The 16,264-nt window shown below is 39.4% G+C and overlaps 1 protein-coding gene across 6 annotated transcripts in view; it reads left to right on the plus strand.

Annotated features, from left to right (window-relative positions):
* Positions 1-16,264, plus strand: part of LOC147795255 (WD repeat-containing protein 81-like) — a 43,462-nt gene that overhangs the window by 14,894 nt on the left and 12,304 nt on the right. For 4 of the 6 annotated variants that reach the window (XM_087132143.1, XM_087132141.1, XM_087132142.1 and 1 more), the window contains exons 3-12: positions 370-551; positions 2,334-2,496; positions 3,490-4,659; positions 5,068-5,289; positions 5,537-5,707; positions 5,868-6,067; positions 8,085-8,253; positions 9,906-9,995; positions 11,406-11,584; positions 13,742-15,228. In XM_087132143.1, the coding sequence (XP_086988269.1) occupies positions 370-551; positions 2,334-2,496; positions 3,490-4,659; positions 5,068-5,289; positions 5,537-5,707; positions 5,868-6,067; positions 8,085-8,253; positions 9,906-9,995; positions 11,406-11,584; positions 13,742-15,228 (4,033 nt within the window). Of the gene's footprint in view, positions 1-369; positions 552-2,333; positions 2,497-3,489; positions 4,660-5,067; positions 5,290-5,536; positions 5,708-5,867; positions 6,068-8,084; positions 8,254-9,905; positions 9,996-11,405; positions 11,585-13,741; positions 15,229-16,264 lie in introns of those variants that run through there. The other 2 variants (XM_087132144.1, XM_087132145.1) reach the window with 2 other exon arrangements.

Here is a 16,264-nt window from a genome sequence, read left to right on the forward strand (position 1 = left end):
GTTGATTGCTGACAGAAATTGCCCCTAATTCTCTCGTGTTGATTTTCAGGAGATAAATTCATTGTATACTGGTTTCTGGGTGGCAAATCTACCTTCAAAACATGATAGTTGAAGCCTTTTCCATGCCTCTTTAATTTGCAAAGTAAAAAGAACCCCTCACCCTGTCCCCATTTATCCCTCCCCCCAAAGAAATCCCAAAGAACCTTGGGTGCCAACCAGACATGATGTGTTTAAACTTCATGAGACTATTTCTCAGTTGAATTTTGCTTGTCACAAATCTGCTTTGCATTTTTTTCTACTTACCAGTCCCATGGACCAGGATGCCCACAATTACCTCATGAATCATTTGTTTTCCTTGTTTTGTGATAGGTCCACAATGACTGGCTGAATTACCTCTTCAAACACGGCGTGGTTCCATCAGCAAAGGAAGTCAGTCTTCCACAGTCTTGTTGGGAGAAATTACCACCTAGCCCTGCTTATGAGAAGGTTGGATCCCCTTGGAGGAAAGTGGAAATTGAAGTCATTCCCAAACCAAAGTCTGGAAAGATTGTGTAAGTTTGAACTTTGGGCTCAACCTGGTCACCTTTTGAAATTGTTTTTTCACTCTTTGTAGGTCTGTCTGTTTTTTCCCCAAATGATATAGCTGCACATCCTCCTTCATGCTGTCACCTTTATCTAATCATTTGCTGTGCAGAAAATGTTGCAAATAATTTAAATCCAAGGATCATACAGAAAAAGATTTGCCTATGTAGTAATACATACACTGTATGTGTTTTTTTTTTTGACACAGTTGAAATACTCAACAAAGCTCAACATTTTGAGCCTTTTCCCCTGACTATTTATGTTCGTGTACATGCACATGCACATGTTTTCCTTTGATATAGTGAGTCTACCGGTACATGGGATGACTTTTCATTTGAGCTTACTCCAGATCCTTCAGTCATTGCTGATGTGACATGGGAATTCAGCATCAAACGATACTTTGAAGAACACCATTCTATTTCTGATCTTTGATGAGGCCTCTGGGATCATCATTTTTTTCCTCTGGCCTTCCTTTTCGATTCAATTGTTATTGCAGATGGTTTTCAAATCTCCAATGTTGTACATTTTTACAATCACAGACAGGCATTCTGAGATTACCCACCACATGGATGTTACATGTACATCATTTTACCTAGTTCATAAAACAGGTCAAAATTTGAATCAGTTCCCCCCACCCAATAAATCACCATGAACATGAACATTTCCAAACCAGGTTATTGATGCAGAGAGTACAAATTCCCGGAACCCTTATTTCACCAGCAAATCACAAGGAAGGAATTGCATGCTTAATTAACCTTCACTGTATTTGAAACTGTGTAATGTGATGCTGATGCAAAGTAAAACAGTTTACACTGTTAGTTTACAATGTACTTGTTTATGAGCGCAATGGTAAGAAAACTTTCATAGGTACACAGGCTGAATGTTCTATGGAACATTCAGTCTGCATACTGATGGTCCTTATTTCCACAGAATTAAGTAATAATCAGTAATCTTTGTTCTTGATGCAAGTACATGTACATGTACACCCCAGGTGAATGTAAATGTTTCAGGAAAAGCAATCGATGAACACTGAACAATTCAAGACACATCTACAAAAAGGCCTCACTTTGGGAATATGTTCTTCTTTTGATTTGTGTCATCATCTTTGATTATTGTCGTATATTAGTCAGGTTAGTTGCAAATTCTTTGACCGCTTTGTAAAATACATGTGTACCTAAGACAGTTTAGTCATTCCCATTGGTCAAGAGCCCATCACTTGGTCGTTAACAGTTGATAAAATAAGGCTGCCTGTGTGCTACTTTTGTGCCACATGCGTATCGGTCTTTGTATGAGGAGATTATTTACGTGTAGGACTGCTCAGCTTTAGGAAACTCTCATTACAAGGCCAAAGGGATGTTTGAAAACAAACAGAAGTCGATTGTTGAACAGAATTGGTGGAAATTTATTATTTCTTAAAACTTATGAATGGAAATGAATACCATGTGTACTTGGCCAGTCTCAAACATTCATTTAAGAGCAGCTCAGGAGAATGGACACTGAAAGTTGTTCCCCACTTGCAGCTTGGGCATTATTAGCATCTGTTCTGATCGGGCCTGAAATGAATGCTTACGACCAACCAAGAACATATTTATTCCCTTATTAAGTAACCTAACTGTAAATTTGAAAATCACAATAGTGCATTTATTTAGAAACATGTTTTTAACAGAGTTTTAGGGAAATATCATCTGCATTTTAGAATATCATTCCACTGACACAATGCTTGATCTGACACTCTATTAACTTTTTTATAGAGTGCCTAAGATTCATCCGAAGTGGCTGATGAAAGGAGACTTGGGATTTGCTGCATTCATGCAGTGCTTGGCAAAGCAGAATTATCTCAGCCAGTGGGAACAATCGTACCAAAAGTTTGCAAAACTTCACATGGCTAATGAGAATGATGGAACTTCTCTACAGGTAAAGTACAATCACAGTTGCCATACAGGTTCAGACACTCTACCTTTTATAGAGAATACAAGTAGTTTGATAACAGGGAATTTGATAACAAGGAGTTTGATAACAAGATGTTACTTTAATGTTCTATCCGTAGTACAGTGTAGTTGAGAAAATGTGAAAGGACCATTGTAAGGACTTTTTCTCAGAATGACTTTTTGTACATATTGAAACTCTTCATCAATGAATGAAATGTTTTTGAAATCTTTTTTGAAGTTAACTGAAATGTAAGTGTACTTACAAGTGAAGGCGCAGTTAATGTGATGTAAATCTAGGAAGACACAGTTCAGTTTGCATGTTTGTGTAAAATTGGGACCCCAAATTTTCTCCTTGAAAACACTCCTGAGAAAAGGTTGCTTGTTTGGTTACTTTACTGCTGAATACTTATGGGGCAATAAACTGCCAACAGAAATAGAAATCTTCGATAACGATGTATAAAAATTTAGCAATTTTTCAGCGTACAAATAATTGCAAAAACAAGGCACAGGGGCTTGGATTACATCAAAGTTTTGTTCACAAATATGCATATTACCTTAGCATAAAAACTAAAAGGTCCCAAAATACAGATTTTAGTAGGAAAACAAAAATTTGAAAGAAAACCAATTGAAAAGGTGTCAGTTCAAGGATTTTAGTAACGTTTTTCTATTGCATGGTCCCTTTAAGTGTGGCCATGAGGAGGATTAAGAATCCCTTCATCCTTGTCACATAGTGTCAAAGAAAAAACTGTTTTAAAATCATTTTAATGTGTATGGTCTCATCAACCACTGTTTTAAACCTCTGTTTTAAATTGCAGGGGTTCCAGCCTAAAAGCAGGGATTTTGAATAATTCAAAAGAAACCCAAGTGACCACATGTTGTGAATATACTGGGAAAACCAAAACACCAAATGTTATTTTATATTTTCATACATGTACATACATGTAAGTCAGTCCTGTAAAAACTGTTTGTGATGTTTTAGGCTACAGGTGTGGAACTTGAGGAAGCCCTAAGGACACTATTCGGTTGCCCCATCTTCCAAAATGGCCAGCCTGATGGATCTCTTGAAAAAGATAAGACAGTGCATGTTCCATTGCCAACGACCCAACAACAGCAATTTCCTAACATGGTGAATGTACTGTGTGTGGTGAAAACCCTTGAAGCTTTCTACATTGTACGATCTCATGTTGAACACACTGTACTTGATTGTCTTACCTTCAGTCCAGCAATGCTTGGAAACTCTCATGCCAAGCCGCTGTTTGTCATCTATCAGATCTGCAAAGTATTTGACTACTGCCACCAGCATGGAATTGCTTGTGGAGAAGTTACCTTGCAGGATTTTGCCATGGACAAAAATCTTTGGGTTCAGTTACGGGGCCCCAAGTGGAAAGGACTGGTGCAAGAGTGCTGCGATGTTCAAGCAGCAGTTGAACAAAGCAGGCAGAGCAAAAAGATTGAAACCTGCAATGGTTCTACATTTGGAAAAGAGAGAAGTACAGAACTAGTTACATGTGACGATCAGTATACAATCAATGCTCTACCAGAAATAGTACTCCGCTGGGTGAAATCTGAAGTCAGTAATTTTGACTACCTCATGATCTTGAACTCCCTTGCTGGTCGTGACTTGAGCAACCCCAACCACCACCCTGTTCTGCCTTGGGTTATGGATTTCACCTGTCCTGATGCTGGCTTCCGTGACTTTTCTAAATCCAAGTATAGGCTTACCAAAGGAGATCATCAGCTGGACTTCATGTATGAATCGTCACTGAATCCTTCCACCTCCCCTACAAATGCTCCAATTCAGATACCACATCACATTTCAGATGTTCTCTCAGAGATCACTTATTATGTCTATACAGCTCGTCGGACACCCAAGTCAGTACTGTGTGCCCATGTGAGGTCTACATGGGTTCCCAATGAGTATCCATCCAGCATGCAAAGATTGCAGGAATGGTCTCCTGATGAATGCATCCCAGAATTCTTCACCGATCCGGAGATCTTCAAGTCTATTCATGATGACCTACCAGATCTAGAACTACCCTCCTGGTGTTTAGGGCCAGAAGACTTCATTGCCAAGCACAGAGCAGTATTAGAAAGTGATTATGTGTCTGAAAGACTTCACCGCTGGATTGACTTAACGTTTGGATACAAGGTTTGATATTCTTGCTGGGATTGTGGTGCATAAGCTTATTTCCAACCCTGCAGTGTAGTAATATGGTTCTAAGGGGATCAAATAGGTGTGTAAGTTACAATACTTGCTATTTTTCCCCTGAGCCATCATAATAAATTATGTTGAAGGGCAAAAACCAAATTTCAAACTTATGTCTCCCTGCATAAAATATCAGCAGTTTTGATGTAGTCAGTAGGGTTAAATGAAATGAAAGACTGTGAGATGTTTGGTTCATTATTCCAGCTCTGAGCATATGTTCAGACAGTAGTTCTTAGCATGCACAAGGCTATGAAAAAGGACCATTATATCTGCTGCCACCAGCATCTCAAAGTCTCCTATTGATCGCACATATCAGTTTGTAAATTTGAGTTCTGGTAATGTTTTACCCAGTTGTCAGGAAGTGCCGCTGTAAGGGCCAAGAATGTTTGCCTTCACCTTGTTGATCAGCACACACATCCATCCAATCACGGGGCGGTGCAACTCTTCAATTTCCCCCATCCACGCCGATTCACACCCTCACCCTATCTGTCGCCTTCTCCTCCAGTCATACCATGCAAGCAGCCTAGAGTTGAGGGTGTTACAAGTAGAGGCACTGATGTTGAAAAGGTGGAGGTAAGCAGCTGTGATGGTGTTTATGGAGGAAAGTGAACATGTACAATTATTATTTACAATGCAAATTCCTCATAGAATGGCTATACTAGAGGGGGTGTTCTTTTTGTTTTGTTCGTTTTTTTTTTAGTCAACGTAATTACCAGTGAACTAGTAATCTGCTCCCATGTCAGTCTGCTTGAGATGGATGACTAAACATTGGGGTCTTTGTAAGTCACAGCTTTAGTACTGTTAGGCATCCACTTTGCAGGTTGATCCTACGGCTGTGTTCAACCAAATGAGAATAATCCCTGATGCCAGTACTGGAGTTGTCGCCACAGATGCTACATGTACCTCAGAAACCAGCTCTGCTGTAAGCCAGATAGATGCTGTAGGACCTGGTGCAGTAACAGACTTCAGTGGTACAAGCTCTGCAGTTGAGGTATGGATCTTGATCATTTGACAGCTTTTGGGATTACTTTATAAGTGTCACCGGTGAAAACCCTCAAAGCTGTAAAAAGAAATGGGCCTGGTCACTTGTAACAGTTTATCAGCTGGGAAAAGGGTTAATATTCTGTATTTGATATGTGTCATTTAAACAGGTTGCTGCAGATGTCAACTTGGAAGTATCGCTGTCAACAATCGAAACAATCAGTGTAATCAGTGGTGGAGGGAGTGGGACAAGTAAAATCTCTGTACCAGATCCTCCATCTCAAGTTCCATTGGTCCAACCAGTAACAGGTCAGACTGCAGACGACACATCTCTCCTCAAGAACCCTATCAAGAAACTACCATTTTTCAGGTGACTTGCTTGAAATTATGTCAGGGATCTCTCTAATTGGGCACCATCTTTGTAGGAAAATGTCAAGTACAAACATTTTTTTTGTATGTAATTTCATTGTCCACAAATTAAATTTCATTAAAGTGGTATTTCACGGTGTCTGTGGTAAGAAGCCAGTTCAGTAGTTCAAAAAGGAAAGGTCATTCAAGGTCATATGAGGTCATACTAGGGCCGAGTCAATTTGAATAATTCACTATCCAAATATTCAACCTTCAGATTGGATCCAGTACCTGAATGTTCCGTCCTACCGACTGAAAGATTGTCTCCAGCCACAATATAGCAAGATTTAGAGATGGAAAATTTACTTCTCGTCCTGTTGTGAAAATTCCTATTCCTTTAAATTTTTTAATGAATAATTTACTTTTTGAATCACTGCACGATTTCTGTCACTCTTCATTTGAATCTGCTTGAAACAAGCCTGCACAGTACAATTTTTCTCATTTAAAACGAAAAAATTCTCCTTTCCTTTTTATGAATTTTGCATTCGAATATTCAAATTGGAAAAATAATATTCGATACCGATCAAATATTTGGATATTTAGCACAGCCCTAGGTCATACCAGCTCAAACAACTTCAGTGCATGTAAATTGGCTGATATGGACAATTTCACACGTGTGTTGATGTTCTTGAATGACCCACATGTACATGTACTGTATGGCTGTGTCCGAATCACTTGGCTGTGGATTGGAATTGCACAGGAGTCTTTGGTAGTGGCCACAGACAGAGCCATGTGTAATTTCAAGCCACAGCCAAATAATCTGGTTGTGGCCAAAGTTTTATTTTGAGCATTTGCTATTGAAATAAGGAACTGGCTCATTGCTGAAAAGCAGCACAAGTCCGCTGGAAGTAAGCCATGCATGGAGCAATTTTATGTCGAATGAGTCTGGTTACAAGAGACAAACAACAATAAGGCAACTCTGTTTCACAGTTCATTTGAAGACCGAAGGCAAAAAAGAAAAACAAAAAACTTAAATTTCCCCACCGACCCTGATTTTTTGGCATGACCCTAACATTTTTATGGGCAAATGGCAAAAAAGAACCCCCCCAAAAATAATAAATAAATTCTGTTGACTTTTCTGTCTTCACAAAAAGTCTCTCAACAACTGATTTTATGTCAAAGACACTTGTATTTATATGTTTGCCTACTTATATTCACAGCTTTTGAGAAGAAGTTTAGCTTATTTTCACAAGTTTCCTTCATGCTTTGCTGTCACTGTGGTGAAACCCAAGCACAACACTCAGTGCAATACTGCTCCATGTCGTTGCTAATGAAGGGCATGATAGAAAAGCGGCAACCTGTCTATGCGTTCCGGCCAAATAGTGATGTTACACTACGCTCTACATGCCCGCAACTCTGTGACATATGTTGAAAAAAAAATCAATATTGGAAGAAGACTTCTGGAAGTTAATTCTCAGACCTTTAACTCGAACTTGGTATGTAATTTCATTGTCCACAAATTAAATTTCAGGTTCTATCACTGGTACTTGAAGCAAGAATGTTTTTTTTACAAAATTTCCTGCCACAATAGGAGGTTTATCGCCTGTCCCTCTAGATGCATCATGCATACTTGGCACACGATACATAGATATCGTTGGCCATTGAAGCGTTGTACATAGGGGTGTGAATTGTCAATTAGTTTTAAAAATTGTCAACTGCAGATATACGTTTTACACTGATCAAGACAAGTTTTATCACTTTTTGTGGCCATTTTTTTCAAGTTTTGTAAACTGTAAATAGAGCAGGCTGAGATTTGCATGTACATGTAATTTAATAGCAATTCAATCAGCACAACAAAAATGGCAAAAACATTTGTCTGACAGACTGACCCTGTTTTTTAAAGGTATTTAATCGCAAGCAGAAGTGTTCTGTTTGGCCTAATTTGGCTTATTGTGACCAGACTTGTGAAGACCTACAAAGACTTGGCTACAGAGCTGTCTATTAGTAATTTCCCAGTTATTGGAAATCAACATTTTTAGGTCCAAAGTTGACACACTGATAGAAGGCAAGACATCCGTTCCAAGACCAGAGCAGATGTCAATCTGTCTACCTGATGATTACGACCCTCTGGCCTCACTCAACCAGCTGGAGTCACTCTATTCCTTTTCCTCAAAGGCCTTGCAAGGTCTACCGTCTGAACGGAATGAGGTGAGCTCCCTGTCCTGCACAAGAAGTATGTAAATCATGCTCAGGTAAAATGAAAAATTTGCCGTAGTTGGTGTAAAATAAGGGAATGAAAGTGTGGTGGAGCATGTATAAACTTGTTGTTTGTAACTGGTGAGGGGCCTGGTTGCTGATGATGGCCCGAGCCGCAGGCATTCATAAACACCATTTTGTTAAAAAACCTTAAAAAATTGCAAAAATGGACAAAAATAAGAACAGTTTTAGTCAGCAAACTGGCATCATATTTGCTCTCCATAATCAGGGCCAGTCATCAACAATGTCACCTAATAAGGTGACATTGGGGTCTGATGTAGAACCTAAAGCTCACTCATTTAACGTTAAGAGTTATTTTGATGAAGCAGCAGAACCTGGGGTCATGTTGATAATAACCCTCTTGTTAATGTTGGGCTGGAAAACAGGGACTGCACTGACATGTGCACTGAGTTGAGGCATGCAACAATGTCGCCACGGGGAGCTCTGTGTGCCGGTACGTTGCTGTGTGAGCTACCACTGTAGTGGTTGTACAGGAAACCTAACAATACGCCAGGGTAGCTACTGTCGAAGTCCGCTCGTCAGAACAGCGACTGGTGGCTGGCATGGTGTCAATCACTGCACGAAGGGCATTTGACATGGTTGGGTTTTGCTTGTCGGACGCATCGGAACAATAGTGTTTGATTGAAGACTCATTGCTATGGCCAGATACTGACATAATGACTCGGTGGTCGCAGCCTGCCTCGTCGAGCACGGTGATCGCTGTTGCCTAGATGATAGGGTTGTTGTATATCTGACTGAGCTGTGCCTTCTTGGAAATCTCTTTCATCAAGTTACCAATTGTGTTCTTGCCCATAGGTGCTTTGCAGCACCAGCCATGGAGTTTGTCATCTCGGAATAAGTAGGGTCGTTGCAGGAAGGCATCTTCCTTGGAGTGGAGTTTACTCAGGTACAGCTTCAGTGCTTCAACTGGGCAAAACTTGCTCTCTGGTTGGGCATGTACATGTGCTTCTCTTCCTCAAAATCATGCTGTAAATCTCCTGGGTGGTTTTTTTGTCGCCTCATGGAAGATCAAGGTTGTGTACTCTCTTCATTTCATCATCTATCTTGAAGACAGATGAATCTTTCTTGGGATCTGATGCCCTCTTTTCCTCTTCTGCAAAAGAAGAATTTGATGTAGAACCACACCATTTTCAGGAGGCTTTGCAGATTAGATGTTGACAGAGTTCCACTTATGAACATCTTGGTAATGTCTGCAGATTTGATTTTGCTTTCTAACACCCCATAGAATTTTCTGAGAAGAGATGCAAAATTAACTGAGAAGAGATGCAAAATCTTGGACTGGAAATTGTTCAAAGCCTGGGTTTTCACCTGAACTTGTACACCAATCTGCAATCAAAAAGATAAGACATGTATGTATGAATATGGTGCTGCCTTTAAAAAATTGTCATTAACATGAACTCAGGTTCTGCTTCGTCACCCCCCCAAAAAAAACCAACCATCAGTTTGGTCTTAAATAAATGTTACTGCTTTACCCCGAATTTCCTTCAACTTCAAAACCCTCCCACTTTTGGGTACACAAGTTCTTAGGGAGAAAAATATATGTGTGTTTGCACACACATGAAAGTGAATATTTTGGTGTCCAGGTTCCGGGGCCCCTTTTTTACACAGCGGACATCATCAAACCGGAATGGAGAAACGGACATCATCAAACCGGAATGGAGAAACTATCCCAGGTGTTTATAAATAAAAAATGAAATGGTCATCTTCTTAAAGCCTTCAGATTTTTGAATGTATACCAGTCCATGTGAAGACCTAACCAAATGTGGAAAAGTAATAAGATTGTGTCTTTATGGATACTGTAGGTAAGATCATTCATATTCGTTGTCATGATAGTAATTTCATGATCTTTTTTTGGTAGGTATTGTGATATAAGGTCACTGAGACATGTGTTCCCATCTCAAAGAGGTTTTAATGGAGAAAAAATGGACATCACTGAAATGTTGGTGCATTAAATAACAATGCCAATGATGTTCTAAAGAGGTTTACAAGGTAAATACATTCTCACTGCATAGACAAGATCAGAGCATGGCTCAATTTTCGACTACGGGCTAAATCATGGATATACATGAATGTACAAGTGAGAGAGCTGTCGTCAAATGATCAGTAGTGCAGAAATTTGCTGGTGTGAGAATGTTCACTCACGATTGGAGCCATGACATCCAAATCAGTGCTTGTGAATAGGCCAAGTGAGTATTTTGATAGGTCAGTCAGTTTTCATGCAAAATATAAGTGACAAGCGTTTTAAGAATCTTGCACCATTTAGAACCCTCAATCCACGAAATGTCCATTGTCATCTGAATGCCAAATGAGTGGTACATTTGAGTTTACTCTTCTTCTGCACAGTGAAACACAATTACTGACAAACAAATTGCCTTCTGACTTATTTTCCTAGAGCTGCAGCCGCAGCCAATTTCACGAAATGTGGCATAGCTTTGAACAATGCGTAAGCCTTGCTCCACAAATTTGAGCTGTAGCTACGCAACATTTTGTACATAATTATGTCTGATGTCACGAAAAGCTGCTTAGCTGCACAATATTTGATAATATTAAATTGACAGCTGTCAATATACACGTAACAACAGTCCTCAAATAGTTGTTGAATTACCTCCACCCACCATTTTGAAAAGGTTTTCGTCTTGTCTTCATCAGAACTGGAAAGAAAATCTTGCAGTTCTCTAACAGCCAAACAAGTTTATCATTACCTTCTAAAACTAAGTTGTACATTTCTTGAATAAGTCTTAAGTTCAGCAATGATGAGCCTGAACCGAATTTGATGAGTCAAATAAATTATTTCGCTTTGTTCAGTGAAACTTATGCCACCTAAATTGTCTAAGTTACCAGTACACCATAATTTGTTGCAGACTTACGCGGTGCATAAGTTTCAAGAAATTGCTCTTAATGTGTTACACAAGGTACGCAATAAAATGTGGCGTGAGTGATATAGGGCTGTTAAGTGAAGTTTTGTGAAATCAGCTGCAGGTAACATATGCACATAGATATAACATGCATAAATTATACACTGATTAATCCTAAAGTAGTAAGAAAACTTTTGTGTGACTATCACTTTTTAAAATTTGTGGCAGCACATCTCTACTGATCCGTCTACGCAACTCCTTGGTCGTGACATGCATGTACTTGGCTGTCTGATCGTGGAAATATTCCTCGCTCCCAAGTTGCGAATGCAGCATCATCACCAATCACTAACAGAAAGATGTCAGGTGTTAAGAAGGGTTCTGGAGACAGAATGGCTTGATCTTCCCAGGTATGTATTCAAGACTTCAGATTGAAAACAGGAATTATGTATATGATTAATGTTGATTTGGCAAAATTATGGCAGTGTGGTCAGTAGGGGTGTAACAATCTCCCCTAGTTAAAGAGCACCTTCACTGGCAAAGTGGAGACAGGCTGGTGGGAAGTTTTTCAACTCGGCTCACGTACACACTCAGCACATATGTGAAGACCACACACACCAATATAAATTTGTTGCATGTGTTCTTTGCACCCTGCGCCCAACATGCGTAAACCTGCACATGCACGCTGTGAGTTCCCACCAAAGAACGGTTGTTTTCATGTGAAAACATGCCCTCTGTGATTCCAGCTTGAAGCAGATAAATCAGTGTATCGAAAATGGTAATACAAGAATGCTGTGATATGGCATCATGATACAAAAATCCGTACTCAGCTATAAATAAACAAAACTCCATTTGAATTAACACATGTCAATATGTGTGGATGACACATCATATAATTGTGAAACACATTAACCATTGCATATTTTACTGCTACTATTTTTAGCAGTCAGAATTAATTTCAAATTTCCACAGACATTTGGTTTTAAATTCTCGTACTTTGAACACAAAAGTAAATCGAGGTTTATATGTACATGTATACACGTAAACATTTCCAACATGTATGGAATCCATTGCTTGGAGTTGAGTTGCCATCTTCCAAGTTCTCTGTCAATCTTCTAATGATTTATATCTCTGCCTACATATTGTACATTATTATTCGTCCAATGGTATTGAAGGCTGGCTTTACTTTAGACAGATGGGGGGAAAAAAAGGGAATTTGACGTTATGAGATTTTTCAGCAAAATTCACGCACTCAAAATGCACTCAACGGAGGATATTTGTAGTGAAAATATCTGATCAGTCATCTGGTATGAACCAGACTCAAGTGTAAATCACATGATTACCAGTATTGTGTCCACTTCATGTGTATAACATTTCAAAGTCTTAATGTTCTTAAAGTAGTTTTACAGCAGTGTACTGACATACATGTATCTTGCAGTGTTGTAGTCAAGAACTTTATGAGTACCAAGTTCTCTGCCAACTATTCAACTAGTTAGGAGGGAACAAAGTTAGAAAGACATTTCATGGTACATGCACAAAGGGAAGATTACATTCAGTGAAACTTGAGACTATATCACTGTTGAATAAGAATTAAGTTTTTTGGACAAAAGTACTTGGCTGTGTATTTTCTGAGTACTTTTCTCTTTGAGATTTCAATTTTGCCAAACTGGGAGTATCTAAAGTCTTACATTTAGGTTGTAATCTTACTTTTGTACATATACCATCAAATACCTGTGTACTCCAGTTTTATTGCCTCTTGCCCAGTTCAATATTTAGCAGAGAACCTTAGTACTCAAAAGAACTTAACTACACCACTGATATCTGGGGTGGATCAACATTAATTGGAGTTTTTAACAAACTTGAGGATAATTGGAATCATGATTAGAGACATTTTCAATTTTTCACCTTATCTATAAATAATAATACCTGTTTTTTCAAATACATGTAACTAACTCTTACTCAAGCTTACCAATGTAACTGACAAACAGAAATAATTTGTGAGTGACGTGCTTTGAGCCAACACGTTGCATAATGCATATTTTTGGTCACAGGTTGAGTATAATACTGAATTTTCACCAAGTTTTTTTTTCACATGGAAGCACTCAAACCTACAGTATTTGGTTTCATGATAAGGTGAAGGGCACACAAAGTCAGTCTTGTTCAAGCACTGGCCAAGCCTCTCTGTCACCACCAAAGGGATACATGTAGGGTACATGTATACATGTGCACTTTGTCCATTTAATGACTGGCAAATGACTTGATCACTGTTGTGGTCTGTGTAGAACAGCTTAATCAATTGGTTCTTGTGTTTTGTATTACCCCCCTGACAAAATTATTATTTTTAGCTTCAACCTCCATTTTGTACTCAGCATACACTTTTGAATGGGCATCAAGTAATAATGAAGATTGATTGAATCTAATATATTTAGAAAGATGTTAGTGTTTTTTCTGGCTGTTCAGAAAATGTCAGTATAACTTGAAAAGGGAAAGTCTAGTCATTGTTATTTACACTTAATGTTTTTTGTTTTATTTCTAACTTAGAATCGATTTCCTGAAATCACTTGCAGGGCTGTACGGCAAGTTACCCGCTTACTCTTAGAGCTGGATATTAAATCATATGCAGGGGATTTCGTGTACAGACAACCACTGATGGGTTTACCTGCCCCAACTGCCAACATGCTCCTCCAACCTGCAGCTGAAGTCATCTCCTTCCCAGGATACATGCCCAAGTTGTATAAAATGCTTAGTAGCTTTCCTACCAGGGCTGGCAGCCCCAGCAGCACAGCCACTAAGGTGGACCAGAAGAAACAAAGCATTGCTAAAATTCACCATGTGTCCCGTTTCTTGCCAAAGATTATGCGTCAGCTCACTGTAGAAGGGCGAGATTTGCTGTTCCCTCATATCTTAGAGTTATTCAGCTCTCCTGACACTACTTTGTATGCCTGCCTACTGCTGTTGGACAGGGTTGCTCGTTTCATTGGCCCTAAGCAGGCAACCAACAAACTCCTGACCTGTTTGACACAACTGTATGACTCTGAGTTCAACTCTCCCAACTTCATGTTGCTCTTCCATAAGTCCTATCTGGCACATCTTCTGGTCTGGCTTGGGCTCGGTTCCTTCATTTTTCATATTGTTGGCTATGTAGTTGATGCTGTGACTGGTCTCAAAGAATGCCCTGAGTTTGGAACAGCAGTTGATGACCCCATATCAATTATCACAGAGGACAAGAAAAACGGGCCCGCATCATTGAATGAAGAGGGCCTGGACTTGATCAATCTAGAGGATGAGGTTGATCTTCCAGGTGGTGATGAAGTGGAGATACCTGCTAATCAGCCACCTGATGATATTTCAGAAAATACATCCAGTGATGAAGATGTGCCAGACATTTACCAGTTAACGTCAAGCAGGAAGAATTCTGAAAGCACAGATACAAGTAGTATAGAGCAGATGGTACCGATGGAAGACACTCAAAAAAATAATGAGGGGAGTAATGCACAGGAACAATTAAAGACTGAAGATGCCACAGAAGATCAAAAGGATGCTGCCGAGATGAGTCTGACACATGGAATTTCTGATGAAGCACTCCAACAAAATGTCACAGACAGTGAATCAAGAGAACAAACTAATACATGTACAGATATTGCTGCCTCATCACTTACCAAATCTGAAGGAGATAAAGAACTTGAGACCGAGTCTAATCAGCCTTTACCAAGACAGGATTCTGGTGGTTATGTTAGTCAAGATATTGCTGAGATGGAGCCTAGAGTGGGAACAGACACTGAAACCACTACGGAGGCGGGAGAGGACCCAATGCACGAGTATCTTATGTCCAATCTTACCAAAGGGCGGATGACATCACTTGGTAACCTGTCTCCTGGTTCCCGGCTGGTAGATGTGGCCTCTGACAGTGTGACATGGCTTGCCCGTCGTCTTGGACCTGCCTTGACTGCTACTCACTTGACAAGAAGACTGCTGAAGGCTTTGAAGAGGTGTTATATGGGAGGCCACCTTTTGGGATACTGTGAACTGGATAGTGACAGTGATAGTAGTGATGGTAAGTAGCACCTTATCACAGAGCTAGTGGGGATTTTCTGTATTACATATGGAAATCGAACAAGAATACGGAAGTTCAGATCTGCGTTTGAAAATGCAGATTTTGGAAAATCCAGTCATGGCATATTATACACTATATTGATAGGTTCACTATGGCATGTTGGCCGATTGACTCCATGCCATTTTATCCGACCAAAACCAATTATATGCGGAGTAAACTTGAGTCAGGATTTTATGGAGTGGAATTTTCATGGGGCACCTATTAAGAAGCTGGGGATAGTCTGATGCCCTGACGTCTATGGTTAGCTGGCACTGTACTGTGCATTGCAGCCTAGTATAATGTGTATCAGGCGAGTGCAATAGTTTGCTAGTGCTGTGTAGTGTGTACTGGCGTGCCGTGCGTACCATGGCAGTTTGAGTAACGTGTAAAGGTATGAATTACCAGTTGGGAGTAAAATAGCACATTCTGACAGCGTTGCGCAGAAAAATACTGGAATTAATAAGTGGAAAACTAATTTTCAGCCTTCAGAATACTGAAAAGCTGAGTTAAAGGTTGGCAGCTCTGTTTTCACCTTATGTTAAAATGTCTTCAAATCCCAAATGAAATGTCCCAAAATATACATTAAACAGGGTAACCGTGTACCGACACCTCAACTGAAAAAATTAGTATTTTTTTCTCTTTGGAATAAAAAAAATCCAGTATTGCATGCAAAATCATGCAGGTTTTCAGTGAAATCGAAGAAGGTTCTGCTTTGCATGTAAGTGCAAAATTTAAACACTTTGAATTTCCTCAGATTTGGAGTATTTTAAATGCTCAAACTTTGTGTACATTGTATTTTTGTCTGTGTGCCCATTTCATGAAAAGACTGATAGGGCTTTTGAACACTAACCTCAATTGGAATCTGTATTAGCACATGTGTTGGCAATAGTTGGTTTTTGTAGATCTGATTATAATTGTTAATGTCTCATATTGGCTTGGTGAAGTATACCTATATCATGGCAAGTGTAAGTTTGATTGGCACTCTCTTACATGTAAA

This window comes from Acanthaster planci, unplaced genomic scaffold (assembly GCF_054643075.1).
Source record: "Acanthaster planci isolate LZ-2023a unplaced genomic scaffold, COTS_SCS Contig100, whole genome shotgun sequence".
In the NCBI taxonomy this organism is placed as follows: domain Eukaryota; kingdom Metazoa; phylum Echinodermata; class Asteroidea; order Valvatida; family Acanthasteridae; genus Acanthaster; species Acanthaster planci.